Source organism: Hipposideros armiger, unplaced genomic scaffold (genome assembly GCF_001890085.2).
Source record: "Hipposideros armiger isolate ML-2016 unplaced genomic scaffold, ASM189008v1 scaffold_681, whole genome shotgun sequence".
Lineage (NCBI taxonomy): Eukaryota > Metazoa > Chordata > Mammalia > Chiroptera > Hipposideridae > Hipposideros > Hipposideros armiger.
The window spans coordinates 245,395-261,679 of NW_017732031.1; the positions used below are offsets into that span (position 1 = coordinate 245,395).

The 16,285-nt window shown below is 38.3% G+C and overlaps 1 protein-coding gene across 4 annotated transcripts; it reads left to right on the plus strand.

Annotated features, from left to right (window-relative positions):
* The first annotated feature begins 260 nt into the window (after window positions 1-260).
* Window positions 261-15,581, plus strand: LOC109372971 (uncharacterized protein C3orf14-like). Of its 4 annotated transcripts, none has more exons than XM_019626507.1 (6): window positions 261-344; window positions 1,003-1,094; window positions 1,722-1,805; window positions 3,497-3,620; window positions 13,172-13,246; window positions 15,187-15,581. In XM_019626507.1, exons 2-6 carry the CDS (start codon window positions 1,033-1,035, stop codon window positions 15,319-15,321), a joined length of 480 nt encoding a protein of 159 aa, XP_019482052.1. In that variant the 5' UTR covers window positions 261-344; window positions 1,003-1,032; the 3' UTR covers window positions 15,322-15,581. The 4 variants fall into 4 exon arrangements, with proteins under 4 accessions (XP_019482052.1, XP_019482050.1, XP_019482053.1 ...); XM_019626505.1 differs by having other exon boundaries at window positions 267-375; XM_019626508.1 differs by having other exon boundaries at window positions 267-375; window positions 1,725-1,805.
* Window positions 15,582-16,285: the final 704 nt, after the last annotated feature.

Sequence of the window (16,285 nt, forward strand, 5' to 3'; positions counted from 1 at the left end):
CCTCATGTCCACATTCTACTGTGACATTCTAGCTTGAACGAAATCAGCTTCTCTCTCCGAAGCGTTCCGAACATATTCAGCTCCCATTTGAAAAGGCCTTGAAATTGAGCTACCGCCAAATGGAACTCCCCAGGGTTCGTAACGACCGCCTCAGGGACCCCGCCGGGCCGAGCAGCGCCACCTAACTACCCCTGCGCGCCAGAGGCCCGCCTTTTATAATGCTGTGCTGGCAACTCTGGTTGCGCATGCGCAAAGATGGTGGCGTGGCCACGCCCAGGCCTGCGCTGTGACCCAGCCTCGGCACCGACACCGCGCCTTTCTGGAAGAGGTCGGAGTGGGCCTGGGTGAGTGAAGTCTCACAGCATCACGGCACAGGTGGGTGCTCTGATTGTCCGAGGCGGCACTGGTGCCTGCAGGGCCGGTGGGGAGGCTGCTGCTAAGCGGGAAGAGCTGGGATGATGAGGAAAGTTTATGAGTCCTTGGGGTGTAAGCGGGAGTTGAGGTGGTGGGAGGGCTGAGGACTCCGAGACGGTGCAGATCTTCGGTTCAAAAGGCAGGATTTGTTGTGAGGTTAGTCTGAAGTGCTAATGGCAGGCGTAACAGAAAAGAAGTTACCACGGACTCCCTTCCTGGGATTTCCTTGGCGCTGCGATGGAAACCGGGAGGAAAGAAGCGACGATTGGCCTGCATTGATTTTAGCGGAAAATACCTGTAACTCGATACTTGCTGGGGACCCCATGAGCGACTGCTGTCCGTGGTGCTGAAGACAAGACCCCAGTGCCTAGAGGAAGAAACACGATGAGGGCAGGGGGATGTCTCTAATTAGGTGGCTGGGCTCAGAGCCCTCCTCTCAGTACGTGTGTGCTGAAGGAAGAGCTCAATCTTCCCATCAGCGCTGGACACTCAGGCGATTAGATGTCAGTATTTAAGTTCATACAATTTAGAAAAGCCAGTGCTTCATTCTAGGAAGGAATTTCATTTCTGTTTTGTTTCCCCTTACAGCAGGCACCGTCAACTTGTGCACCCAAGCAGATGATTTGCCTTCATGCTCCGAGTCTTCAGAGCCGTTCACTAGACCTCTCTCTTCAGCCAGGGTGAGCTTGCTCATGTGCCATGAAAATGGGCTTTCCTCCCTCAACTTTCCCAATGAGAGTCCTGAGCGGCCAGGGTCAGGTGAAGGGACGAACTGTGCTTTCCCCCACAATTACACATGAAAAAGACTTTTTTATTTGGAAAAGAGATGGTAGGACTGGGCAATCTTCCAATAAAGGAAAGACCATGAATTTTCAGTTGGTTCTCATACTTGTTTGCCTTTCTGTCTGTGTGTGTGCATATGCGTGAGCGATGGTGTTCCTGTGCTGAATTTTACAGAGTGGATTTTTTTTCTGTTGATTCAATAAAATATTTAATAGACTTAGTACCAGCTGCTTGTTTGTTTTGAATTCTGGTTAAGGTTAAAATGTGGGGGAAAAAGAAGGGAAAATGTGAAACATGTTGAGTTTACCTGATTCATGCTATTCTTGGGTGCATCTGGCCTAAGAAGAACTATTCATCGCAAATAAAAATGTATTTAAATGCATTCTTTCATTTCATACATTATTACATCTCAAGTTTTATTTTTCTCTTCTGAGAGAACCAACAGGCTGAGGTACTAAAATGATCAAATATTACAAAGCTGAGGACATGTGGTATAACTAACTTCAAATGTTTTTATTACTTAGCAGAAAGCTTATAAGGCAGCTTCAACTAAAGATGACTTCCTTGTTTGCTCAAGAAATTCGCCTTTCTAAAAGACATGAAGAAATGTAAGTTTTTTTTAAAAAGGCTAATCTAAATGAATAAATTATACTGGCTTTATTAGTGAAACATGTGCACAGGAAGACTTAAAAATCGAAAGTTTGTCATTTAAATTTTCTGACACAAGATTTGGTGTTAGAGAATGTCACTGTCTCTTAAGAATAACAAAGATTAAAAGGTATAATTATGTTCTTATGTTCTATATCTTTTTACTTTTTGTTACTGATATTACCCTTTCTAAGCTACACACTGATATTTAATGGACTTCTCTAAGCCTCTTACCCAGCTTCATGGGTACTACACCTGTGCACCCATAGGCCCTGTACTTGGTTTAATGCTCTAATATCGCAGTTTTGAAATTTCTAATAATTTTTAACAAGGGGCCCCACATTTTTATTTTGTATTGGGCCCTGCAAAGTATATAGCCAGTCTTACGCTTATATTTAGTATTAACCCGTCTCCACCTCTGTCTGTGGACTGTCATGTTTTCCTTTTCTCTAATTACCAGGACCTCTTCCTTGGCCTGCTAAGATAATTTCTATACAAAAGTGATTGCTCAAATGTCACAATTTTAGTTCTACTCTCAATAACAGCCCTATGAAACATAGTGGGGTTTTTTTAAAGATTATCAGTGATAATTTTTAAATTTTATTGGGGAACAGTGTGTTTTTTCAGGGAACAATGTGTGTTTCCCAGGACCCATCAGCTCCAAGTCAGGTAGTTGTCCTTCAGTCTTAGTTGTGGAGGGTGCAGCTCAGCTCTAAGTTCAGTGGCCGTTTTCAATCTATTATAGTTGCAGGGGGTGCAGCCCACCATCCCATGCGGGAGTCGACCAGCAACCCTGTTGCTCAGAGCATGCGCTCTAACCAGCTGAACCACCCAGCTGTCCTGAAACATAGTGTTTCTCGATAATCTCAACAACTATTTGGAAAATGGTTAGACTGTCATATATACCACTTACATCTTTTTTTTTTTTAATCATTGGACCTATTTACATATTAATCATTTAAGAGGACCAAAAACTTGTAAAATGAGCATTTAACCAGTGACTTTTAAAGTATATTATATATAATAAAGTAGTTTGATAACTTGCTCACAAGTTTTTACATCTTTCTTTAATTACTTTTACCTCGTTGTGAGTATATATACGTATACACAGTGTCTCACTCAAATATGGAGCCATCATCTTTCTCTGGGGAAAAAAAAGGAGGAAAAAATATTTATATTGCCCTTTAAACATATGGAAGTTTAGCACAATTCTAAATGTGTAACATGAGATTCAGGGGTATTGAAGTGTTAAGCAGAAGGTTTCGTATAGCAAGTTATATCGATGTATGTGTGTGCGGAGGTATATATAAGTATGTGTACAAAGGGATATGTATTACAGTTTGCATTTTCACCAAAAATTAAACATATTTTCAGCACTCAAATAATTTCAGAAGACCAGAGAGGCTAAAGACAGAAGCACGTACTTATAGTATATATGTTAATGAAAATAAAAATAATTTTATCCAGATTTAAGACTTATTGAACTACCAAAGTTTTTCACTGTCTTATTAATAGACATTATAATTGGCTTTCAAAATAGGTTGAACTTGAAGTGAAATATTATTAAGAAATGAATGTTTTATATTGGTCAAGCAATAAAATGTTTACTTTTTTAAAAAAACTTTATATAATAATTTTCATTTTTTTCTAGAATATCACAAAGATTAATGTTACTTCAACAAATGGAGAATAAAGTTGGAGATCAAAACAAGGAAAAGGCATCTCAGATTCAAGCAGCTGAGACTGCTTTTAAAAGGAACCTTAGTCTTTTAAAAGTAAGTTTCCATGACTTGAGTATAGAGATTTTTCCCACCTTTGCAAAATGGTTTTAAATGAATTTCATAATTGTGACTTATGCAATGTCTTTTTATGAGTAATAAGTGGAATTAATGAAGCACCATCTATTTTTCAGACCCATAAAATAATTAGCATATGGACTCTCATTTTTTAAAAGGAAAATCCTGAAGTTTGCTTAAGCTATATGTTTTCAATCAACCAGAAAATCAATGACTACAGAAGGAATTTTAAGGTCATATTTTGGGCAAGAAGTAATAATTACGAGATGAAACTTCCCATCTTTCATCTTCTATTTGTACGGAGATCCTGAAATACCATAGAGTACCTATAATGTAGTTAGATCTAACTCAAAACTATTTAGCATCATAAAAACAAAAACAATTTGAATTTGCCCTACTGGAGCCATAGTCAACGCATAGAATTCATAGCTAAGATAACAGATTTCCAAGATGTCTTTCCAAGATGTCTATTGATGGTGATGGAGGGGGTGGTCAAAGTGTGTGATTGCGTAGGGCCTCACCATTTGGCCAATGTGCCCACTTGGAGTAGAATCATATGTGTAACATTTTTGGCTGCTTGCTGTACTTTGCTTCCAAAATTGTATGGCTTCATCCATAATTAAAACCCTAAAAGTTTGCCTCCAGTCAAGCTTCCAAGAGATCCTATGACTAAAACATTTGGTAGTAAGGCTATATTATTTAAGTTATAAAGCAGTGTTTTCAGTTTTTTATTGTTAAATATTTTCATCGATAGGCATAATATAGTTATCTTCTGTCCTCACTAGATAAAGGAAGAGAAAATTCAGTTATCTTCTCAGCTTCTGGCAGTTTGATCCACAGTAATTTAAGTCACAGCCATAGTGCTACCAAAGCATTCTATATTGCCATATGTCTTACTTGCCCAATGGTGTTTGCAATATTTATTTTTAAATGGAAATGTATAGGGTAATCTGGAATTTGCTGTGAAAAGTCAGAAAAAGTAAGTTAGAAGGCTGAAAGGCTTGGTTACTACTTACCTGCAGCAAGTGCAGGTAATATTTGGTTTTCAAGCATCCTCCTTTTAATGAGCAGGCATTTGATAAATTCCCAGAGGAGCCTTACTATTGAGTTAGTTCTGGTTAGAAAGTGGAGATAACAAAATAAGTATAAATCAGAGTTCTTTACATCAAATAGCTAGCAGACTTAGTTGATGACATAAGGTTGTCACAAACAAAATGAGACTTTATATGATCAAACATTAAGTTATGTGGAATACTCAGCACTCCTATTATAGGGAGAAGTATAAAAAAAATCTCTGAGAACTAGAATATTCTAAGAGGTCTCAGAGAGGAAGCTAAGCTGGAGTTGTGTTTGAATAGGCAGAAGGCAAGGCTGCATTCTTACGGAAGAGACAACAGCAGAAGCATGAGTGGCCCTATGAACGTTCATGGGACTATGAGCTAACTAGTTTGGGAAGTTAGAGGAAACGAGGTTGGATCTGTATTGTGAGACCAAATGAGCAAGTTAAGTCTTGATATGTAGAGATAATATAGTACTGGAAATGTTTGAGCAAAAGAAAAAGAGAGACTTATGTAAGAAACATATGAATGGGTATTTAAGAAGGATTCATTTGCTATTTAGATGCAAAGTGATATCAAGAATGGAAATATTGGTTATAATAGTAGCTATAAAATCACTCATATCCAGAAGGAAGAAAATGAACCTAGTTTCATAGTCGTGAGAAAGTAGTGTGATATGGTTTTTCCCTGAGTATCAAAGTAATATAGTCTCACTGTAAAAAAACTTCAAAGAGCAAAGATGAAATAATGTCCATGTCATCCTGCCTATCTAGAAATTAATATATTTTTGTATATTTCCTTAGTCTTTTTATAAACATTTATTGAGCACCTATTACATCCCAGACACAATGCTTGCTGTCACAGGTCCTGTCATTTCCCTGCTTTTTTTTACATATTTTGAATAATTGTATATGCAATTTTTTTATCCTGTTTTTCATATTATGTGTTTTTTTTTAACTTTGGAAATAACTTTAATGGCTCTACCATAGAAGTTACTGTGAAAGCAAAATGAATAGGACTTGATTACTGAATTTTGAATTGGGAGAGGCTTTAAAAAGCATATAGATTAGATTGTCATCCAAAGGTTTTTATTTTTTTCAGCATAAAAGCTTTTCATAGAGATGTAAAATAGATCAAAGTGACCTGCTTTGGCCAAAAGCCCCACTATTCAGCCCTTCCTTGCCTGCCCTGCTGTGGCTCTAAGGAACTGTGAAAACCACCGATCTGCCCTAACCCCTTAGTTTAGAGATATGGACACCATAGTAAATACTCCTAATACCCCTTGTTGAGAACAGGTTAAGTTACATCAGGATCTGTACTTACACGTATAGAACATGCTTCAAAAATGGTCTCATTAAAACTTGGAAGTATTCCTCTAAAGATAGTAACAAAATAAGGATGCTCTCTATCACCCATCCATTTTGACCTTATTTAGATGTTCTGACCAATATAATAAACTTTAAAAGGAAATGAGATTTGGGCAGCCAGTTAGCTCAGGTGGTTAGAATGCAGGCTCATAACACCAAGGTTGCCGGTTCGATTCCCATATGGGCCCAGGAGCTGCACCCTCCACAACTATTGGGCTGTCAGAAAAGTCATGACGCATTTTTGCAATGAAAAACAGAAAAAATACGTCATGACTTTTCCGACAACCCAGTAGATTCAAGACAACTACTTGACTTGGAGCTGATGGGTCCTGGAAAAACACACTGTTCCCCAATAAAATTTCTTAATAAAACCCAAAAAATCATTAAAAGAAAAAAAGGGAGTGAGCTTTATCTTTTGGAAAGGAAGCTACAACACTAGCATTTTTAAATGGTTATATACTTAGAAAAGTCAAAACTGTTTTAAAGGCTAGTGTATAATGAGTTGAGTAAAATTAATGGGTAAAAGGTAAATATAAAAATCAATAGCAATCCTATACATACAGCTGGAAAATATGAGAGATCACTTTCACATTAGCAAAATTGTAAAATACTTGGGAATGCTCTTGACAAGGTTTATACATGAATGGTATAAAGAGAATTATTACACTTCAATGGGAGATTTAAGAGAAAGCTTAAGTGGAGACACATGCCTTAACCTCTTCACTGCGTTAATTGATTTCTATTATAGTTCGTTCTCCAAAATGTGTCAAAAATCCACAGGAAATAATTACAGTATTTATATTTTTAAGTAAATACAGTTAAGGTGCTACATTTTATTAAAATAAATGATTAAAGTATAAAAATTTCCTATTGTTATTCATTCTTGAAAAATATAAAAATAGATAAAATGTACATCTGCTCTCCTAAACTTCCTTTCTGGAACACTGAGCTCATGGGGTAAAGTCGAACGCTCAGTCAACGGCATGGAAATATCATTCGACTATAGATGAACGTTGCAGTGAAAATATTAATCCTGATTGGGGAGACTATTATTTTTCTAAAGCCAGTGATCACAAAATTATTTTTAGCTTTAATAAAACCAACAAAATGTGCATCAAAGCCAGTAAAATTTCTATAAATGCATTTGGAAAAATAAATTAGCAAGAATATCAAAGGGTGTTTTTCAAAAGAGTAGCAATAAGGAAGACACTAGTCCCATCAAAGATTCAAACACATTAGTAAAAGAATGAATATGAATGTAAGTAGTGAAGAAAACTCACAGTGAGTGTTTAAATCAGTAAATACCCTAACAGATAGTGGACTTTGAAAATAGGCTGAGAGAGTTTTTCCTGTTAGTATTAATAAAATGAAATTTGCTTTTTTTTTTTTTAAAGATTTTATTGGGGAATTAGGGGAGGGGAAGGGGACCTGTCCTTTTGTTCTTCAGTCTAGTTGTGGAGGACGTCACTTCACTGCCATTGGTATTATCATTGCGCTCTTACCAGGTGAGGCAGATCGGACGCCGGCCACTGGACAGCTGCTCACGGTGGCTCTTGGTAGCTTACGAAAGCTCATTCCAGCTGCCAGCCAGCCCCTGTAGCTTATGGAGCCCACTGCAGTCCCCCTGCAGCCTACGCCATCGCTGGCGACTCACGGCAGCCCAGCTCCAGGTCGAGCTGTTGTTCACCATCTTAGCTGTAGAGGGCGCAGTGTCACTGGCTGTAATGTGGGATCCGAACCGGGGCCCTGCTGCTCAGAGCTGGCGTCCCAAGCCAGCTCTTAACCAATGCGCCACTAGGCCAGCCCTGTCTGCCTTTTAAAAACATAAACATAGGGCCGGCCAAGTGGCGCGATGGTTAAGAGCTGGCTTGGGACTCCACAGGGCCCTGGTTCAGATCCCACATATGAGGGCCAGTGACACTGCCCTCCACAGCTAAGATGAACAACAGCTCAACCTGGAGCTAGGCTGTTGAGAGTCGCTGGCGACGGCATAGGCTGCAGCCCCTGTGGCAGTGGGTTGCTATGGGCTACTGTATGTAGCCAACAGCCAGCGAGAGCAGCCAGCAGCCGCTGTGAGCAGCCGTCCAGAAGCCGGCGACTGATCTGCCTTGCTCGGGAAGAGCGCAATGATGGTGCCAACTTGGGCCAGTGAAGCAACGTCCTCCACAACTAGACTGGAGAACAAAAAGGACAGCAACTTGTCTGTTCCCCTTCCCCCAATTCCCCAGCACTGTTCCCATCCCCCCAATTCCCCAATAAAAATCTTTTTAAAATAAATAAATAAATAAAAATAAAAACATAAACATAACTGGTATGGATTTGTAAGAGAAAGAGAGGATTTTGTTTCTATAAATATTTCCATAATATAAACTATCATCTCTCCCACCTTTCTCCCCACCAAATGTATTATTTTTTTTAAGATTTTTATTGGGGAATTGGGGAGGGGAACAGTGTTGGAGAATTGGGGAACGGGAACATTGTGTTTTTTCAGGTCCCATCATCTCCAAGTCAAGTTGTCCTTCAATCTTAGCTGTGGAGGGCACAAGCTCAGCTATAAGTCCAGTCGCCGCTTTCAATCTTAGTTGCTGGTGGGCGTAGTCCACCATCCCATGCGGGAGTCGAACCTGCAACCTTGCTAAGAACACGCGCTCTGAGTGACAGCTCAGCTCGGGCGCAGCTCACTGGCCCATGTGAGAATCCAACCGACGACCCTGTTGCTCAGAGCTCACACTCTTAACCAACTGAGCCACTCGGCCGGCCCTCCTCCCAAAATTTAATTTTATCCAAACAGGCAATTTTGTGGTAACAAATGTCATCTTGTGAGAAAGACGATAAACTCCAGGGTGAGAATGAATGGGAGGAGGGCTACAGAATACTCGCTACACTGAGAAGCCTCCATCAGGCATGTCCCAGAAGCCTTCATGGGACAGCTGGTAGTTAGAGATTTCAACCAACTAACTGCCACCCAGGATGACCAGTGACTTACAGTCCACATCTTTCCTTTTCCTCCCTCACGTTTCTCACTTTCTCCATTTCAATGAAGAATAAGTTTAATGAATGCTTAAATGTTTCTTGTCCCACTGACCCTGTATCTCATGCTTTAGTGATTTATTTTTTCTATTAGTGATTTATTTTTTCTATCCCAGAAATTGCCCCTCTAGCACATTAGAAGATTAAACCCAGCCCAGCCCTAGCTGGGTTCACTGTATATATTTATAGGGAGATACATATTGCTGCGTTGGGAGGGAGAAGACCTCAGTACATGAGTGTGTGCTCATCTTTTACCTTGCCCAGTCATGAGTCAACTCATCTATACAAGCTGCTGAATCCTGCCATGGAATAACATTTACACCATCATCCACACTGGAAACTTGTTTTTTAATTAAGTTATGAAACATGTCATACCTACGTAGAAGAGGGAATAGAAGAATGTACTTCCATATGCTTAGCACTCCGATTCAGTTCTTATCAAAACACAGCTAGTCTTGTTCCATCTGCACTCCTCACCTCTAACCAGCCCCTCAGGTTATTTTGAAGCTAATTTTCAGATATCGCATTGTTTCATCTGTAAATATTTCATTCAGTATATAGCTCTATATATTTCAGAATTTTTCACTAGAAGGACTATTTTAAGAAAAATCACAATATTATCAATCTAAGAAATTTACAATAATTTCTCAAATATCCAATCAGGATTCAGATTTCTTCGATTAACTTAAAACATGTTTTTACAATTGTTTGAATCAGGATCCAAAACAATCCAATTTGTAATTGATTGATAGATATCCTAAATCTCTAAAAGTTCCCCCTCCCCCACCCCTTTCCCCCTTTTAATTTAGTTATTGAAGGAATTGGATCATTTTGCCCTATAGAATTTCCAAGAGTCTGGATATTGCTAAGTACATTGCTGAGGTATCATTTAGTATGTTCCTCTGAGCATTGGAATTCCTATAAATTGAAAAATCTAAGCTGTACAACAGAAATATAATGTGAGCCACATATGCAATTTAAAATTTTCTAGTAACCACTTTCAATAAAATCAAGAGATTCAATAAAATGTTACTAAAATGAATTTCATCACATAGAAAATATTTCAAATGTAATTGCTATTAAGAGTAAATATTTTATATTCTTTTTTCTTACTCAGCCGTCAAGGTTCAGTGCGTATTTTACACTTACAGCACATCTTAATTTGGACACATCTCAAGTGTTCAGCTAATGAGGCTGATGGACTCTGCATGACCAGTTCAGAACTGGAGGCCTGATCAGACTCAGGTTCAGTGTTGTGGGGAAGAAACTTTCATAAACACCGGCTGTCTCTCTTTGGAATGTTAGCAGTCACGGATCACAATTGCCTAGAAGTATTCATTAGGGGTTGCAAAAAGTGATATTCAAATTCTGTTATTCCTTTTTATTCACTTGCTGATTATCTGTATGAAGAGCGACTTCCCCTCATTAATTATTTAGTTATGTTGAAATACATTTCGTATAGGAAAATGCATGATGAGTGTTTGAATCTTTCTCTGTAATTAGTTTTCAAAATGATAGTTTAGTTCTCTGGTATCCTCCAAAAGTGACCAATTACAAGTTGTTCTTTCTTTGTAAATATATCTGGGATTTGAAATGTTTCAATCCATTTCAGTTTTTCTTCCTTTGTTGCTCAAATTGTCCTGTTTTTACCAAATGGGAGCCTCTTTGAGTTATCCCCTGAATGTCTTTGACATGATCTAAACAGATAGTTGCCTTTCTTTCTGGTATGATGGGACCTTCCAGGGTCATCATGTGCATTTGCTGCCCAGATGTGGGACTGACCATGGCTCCAAGGAACCCTGGATGCTTTTGGCAGGAAATATGTTTAAAGCTCTCGATCTGGGCACTAGGGGTGTTTATTGCAACTTTTTTTTAAACATAAATGCGATATAGTGTAGGCATAAGTGCACATAAGTCTTCAGTAAAAATCTGTTGAATGAATATAATTATAAGGCCATAGCAGTGAGAATGACATGGAAAGGCTAGAGGAGACATCCTGAAGCTTTGAATTTTTAAATAACAGGGAGTAAGAAAAGTTAGAGGATATATATAGCACAGGTATCTGGGTGAGTAGAATCCCCACTATTATACATTCAATACATCGAGGAAGAAGAAGATGAGTTTAGTTTTATTAGGTTGAGAAATAAGGGCTTGGAAGAAAAGTTATCCATCCTTCTACATGAATGGTTGAAGCTAGATAAGAGACAGTTTTGGAGGAAGAAAAAGTAAAAAGATGAAGACAGATGTCACAAATCTTAAGAAAGCCCACACTTAGCATGAAGGTCTAAAAAAGGAGCCAGCTAAGGAGAAAGTGAAGTAAGAGTCAGAGAGGTAAGCAAAACATCTAAGGAAGTGAAATCTCACTTCAGGAAGAATTTCTCTGGGGGGTGATAATCTCTTGTGGAAATGCTGCAGAGATGACAGTCACGTCACTAACCATAGGCCTGCTTTACCAGCCCACGTGTCCCTACTCAATCTCTCGTGTGCAGATCTGATCTTCTATTAAGAGACATTCAGTATCCTTATTTTCTGGTCTTTAAGAAAAATGTTTATAATCCTATCTACACGTGCTGGTGACACCCAGATCTACCATTAAAAAAAAAACCTCTAACTTCTTAAAATCATGGTATAATTGGGCGTGTGATTTTATTCTATTTGTTTTAGAAAAGTAAAAAATAATTTTTCTAGGACCTTGGCAAAAATCTCAATGTAATCACTGAAGAAGTAGTCTTCTCTGTTGTAGTATCGACATCGAAAGCTCCTTATCATGTGTCTTAGACGTAAACGTCTAGTATAGGAGACACATGCTAATAGATGGGCTTTTTATCCCTACATTGATGTTTTCTCCCTTCGAATCACCTTCCTCTAGACAGCAGGTGCATTAATGGTTGTGCAACTTTGGGGAGTCCCTTTAGGGAATTTCCTGTTTTTCCCTTTTGCATTTCACACCCCTTCCTCGCTCCCGCCGCTACCATCTGCTCTCCCTTTTCTCCTGTTCAGCACTGGCTTCTTCACACCCCACTCCCACGCCCTTTTCCATCTCTCTCCGTCTGTCCAACAGCCCCGTACTTAGATTGCTCCAATGCTTGTACATGCATCAAGGACTTTCTCTTTTCTATCAATTCACTAAGCTCCAAGGAGAGACAAAATTCACACAGCCTTCAACCAGGGCCTCTCTGAACCTGACAAACATAAGCACATGACAACACATAAACACTGATTTAGGGAACATTCATGAACAGGACAGAGATGTTTCGGTAACAACTTGGAGAGGCCTACATATCTGGGCGTGTACTTCACACGTGTATCAAGGTAACGTCTTCAGCAGATTATGAATTAAGTTTAATTACCCTATGTTTCTAAAACCGTAAGAGAAAATACACACATCTACAAAATAAGCTTCAAATTAAAGCACGGGGCTTGAACGCCATTAGCTGAATGATACACTGCTTAGCAATAAAACTTGCCATTGAGATTACCTTAGAAATCTAGTACTATAAACATTTAGTATAGTGAAAAGGTGCTTGTTGAAAAGTACTGAGGTACCTTATTGACCTTTTAAATATGTGGAGTATTTGCCTAAGTATAAAATTTAACAGGGGGATACTGAACAAATGAAATGTGTGTCGTTAATGTATCATTTGCATGATCTGGATGGACTAGATCTCTTCACTTTGAAGGTCAGCGCCGTGTGGGTATGGATATCGGACTGTGTTTAGTATCTAGTTTATCCATCTGGACATTGTTAATGATTTTAGAGCTAAGTTAGTGCTCGGAGCAGTTTTAGAGGAAGTTCTTTTTGCAAGAATTATTGGCACTCACTATATATAATGAAAAGGCAGAACTTAGAAGTACCACCCCTTTTATTTTAAAATAAGAAACCCTGAATTCTCTATTTGAAACTGGTTAATTGAGTGATGGCCAGTTTTCCTGCCTCAGTGCCCCTACATCAGTCCAAACTGTATCCAGAGAAGAGCTGAGGTGAGAAATCTAGGATATAGATAACGCTATTACGGGTGCCATTTGTGCGTGCTATGTAAACACATTGTTTTTTAAATGTTGCTGTCTGTTACAGGATATAGAAGCAGCTGAAAAGTCTCTACAGACCCGGATTCACCTACTTCCACCGCCTGAGGTGGTTTCTCTTGAGGTGAGAATCCTAAGGAACAAAGGTTAAAACAAGAGGCCTTATGCTGTCACTAGTGTGTTGTGAATCAGCCAATGGTTCTATGTGTGTGTATTTCCCAGATTTATTCAGTAAAATAAACAAGTTGTATCTGATCTTTGTATGTTCATGGTGCCATGCTTTGTACATAGTAGGTAACTAATAAACATCTTAATTTAAAAAAAATGTTATCAAGTGAAGTTTTATAAAGATTTTGTGTCTTGTCACCTGGTTACTTAGCAACAATCTCCTGTGAAACCATAACAGACAGTATGCACTAAATCTTAAGAGGACAGCGTGTCTAACCAAAGTGCTTCTTCTGTTGGCTGAAGCTAGAAGTAGCAGTTTAGTCCCTTCACCAGAAAGTGAACCAATGCTACTTAAATACGTGATATGTGGTACAGTGTGGCTTTTGTCTGTTTTATTTTGCTCAGTTCAAGAACAGATTGGGAAGATGGCTGGCAAAATAAACTATATTTGGCATATAAACGTATTTTGATGAAAGGGAATTTACTACATATAGAATAGTTTGATTTCATATTTTTAATGACCTTTTTTGAATCCAGTTTTGCTTGCTGCCTACCCAGGGATGTGAATAGACTCAAGATTAAAGGCTGAGAATTTGCCCTGCAATTTTCTGTGTCATCTCGAGTAATAAGAAAAGCCAGTGATCAAGGATAGAAAAAACTCGGGTACAAAGTTGTGCCCTGGGCATGGCTTTTTCTTTGTTGAATTCTCCAATATCTTACTCTGGCCCGTACAGGGCCCTCACAATAGGGGTTAATCCAGCCGTGAATGGTAGAGAAACTCCCAACCACAGGCTGCCGTGGGTATTTTTCTTCTCTAGTCTTGCACAGCAGGATGACCTTTATTTTAAGTATGTCAGGCTGTTTCTCAGGCCACATGCATCGATGTATAGATATGTAGAACCCCTCACCATTTTCAACTTTCAGAACGCCTGTACCTTCTTAATGCTCAGAGTGAATAATGATGTGTTCTTAATGCTAGCTAACTCTTTGGCTGACTTTCCCAAAATGAGATTGATAATGATAATCTAATATAAAATGCCCTCCTAGGACACAGAGTGTTAAACATTTACTTTTCTTTGTCCTCCTTAGTGCAGTCACCCAGGAAACCATTAATACTCATAGACGTGATATGGTGAGGTTGCACGTGCTTCTATAACTTATAGACTGCTACAGTCAGGCCAATAATACAGCATCTCAGCTTCCAAGTTATTTGAATTAAAAATGGTTAGATAATCTTGATATTATTTCCTCATTATACAGAAAAAATTGGGAAGAAATTAAAATTTGTCATATCAAATACTGTTCTAAAAGATATAGTAGATACATTATTAAATGTTTTTCCCATACAATTAAGGGGTCAATTCACCTGAACCTTATACAATAACATACCAGTTATATAGTTCAGTTCCTGATCTCATCCCAGGTCGGATCTTGTTATGTTAGTTTTAAAGCAGTTGTTCATGTTAAACATTTTATAATAATAATTTAAATATGGGTAATCATTTGGTATGAGATTTGGAACATTAAACAAAAACAGTTCAAGGTTGTGCGGCCATAAATGATAATACTGATAATAATGCAAGGTTGGCCACAAGAGGGCGTATAGAGTCACATTAAAATTCTAAAACCTGTAATTCTGCCAGACTCTGGTTTTACTGAGAAATTTGAAAATTAACACTAGTAAGTAGCCAGATTTTTTTCTAAAATTAACATAAAATATTCTGTAGAGGAAGTGCATTCCACATATATGTGTGTGTGTGTGTGTGTGTGTGTGTGTGTGTGTGTGTGTACACGCACACACACACACTCAAGTGAATAAACATTTAGACTATTATGAAGAGCCAAGTTCAATTGCTTGATATGCTTTTTTACTTTGGATGTTTTTTTTTTTTCCAGACTCTTTACTGGGCATCAGTAGAAGAATATATTCCCAAATGGGAACAGTTTCTTTTAGGAAGAGCACCATATCCTATCGGTGTTGAAAATCAAAATGAAGCAGAAAATACCATTGGAAACAAGGCACAGCGATAACTTCTTCACACACTATTTCAAAAAATCTGTTTAGTAAAGCTGAATGTTAAAGTATATGCAGGTCATTGCAGGAATTTTAGGAATCGAATATATTCATACTGTCCCGTTACCTCCTCAATGACAATGAAGATGTGAGAATCTAATGGCCAGTCTCAGGTTATCACTTAGAGACCTACTCCTATTTCAAGGTCATGAATTTGCTTTCTACCCAACTCATGGAAATGTTAAAAACTATTATTGAAAAGTGGACTGTTTATTAAATAAATTGCTAAATGAATGTTGTATGTGTTGTTTTTAAAAATCATTTAGTCATTCTCAGCTAAACAGTGAATACCCATTGCTAGCTCTGATTTTATATTTTCTAGAATCTTTACTTTTCAGTTATTTTATTATGGGAGCAAGTCACAGAATCAAAGTGGTTGTTTGCTCACTATTATAGTTTTTTTAACAAATGAAAAGACAGTGACCCTTAACTGCTTTAGCATAGTAATACTTATCAGAAAATAGATTCATAGGATTTTGTCCATCATAGATAATCAAGCCTCTAAAAGTTCTGCAGGCAAGAACTTCCCTAACTATAAAGCATTCTGTAAGTAGCCAGTTTCAGCAGGGCTCAGACTTGGTTCTGAAAAAGGATACCTAGTAGAGCTAGGAATGGTTATTGGATTTTGACTTGGTTATTTAAGGATTGCCAATCCTGTGAGTGCAAATAACTCCTCTCTCATCTTTAAACTTGCCCTTCCCTCTCCCTTCTACTTTCAGTATTTCTGAAACAATTGTCAGTCAGAAAGCTTTGGGTCACAACCCTAAACCGCTTTAAGATTCCTCAGTCCACTGCTGCTTGAGCACTTGAAAAAATTCATCATCTTTCTAACTATAGAGGCAGCTCCTGCTAGTAAAGGGAGTCTAGGCTATGTTACAATGAAAGATTTTATATTTCAAACTAGTTTATGTTTTTCAAAGA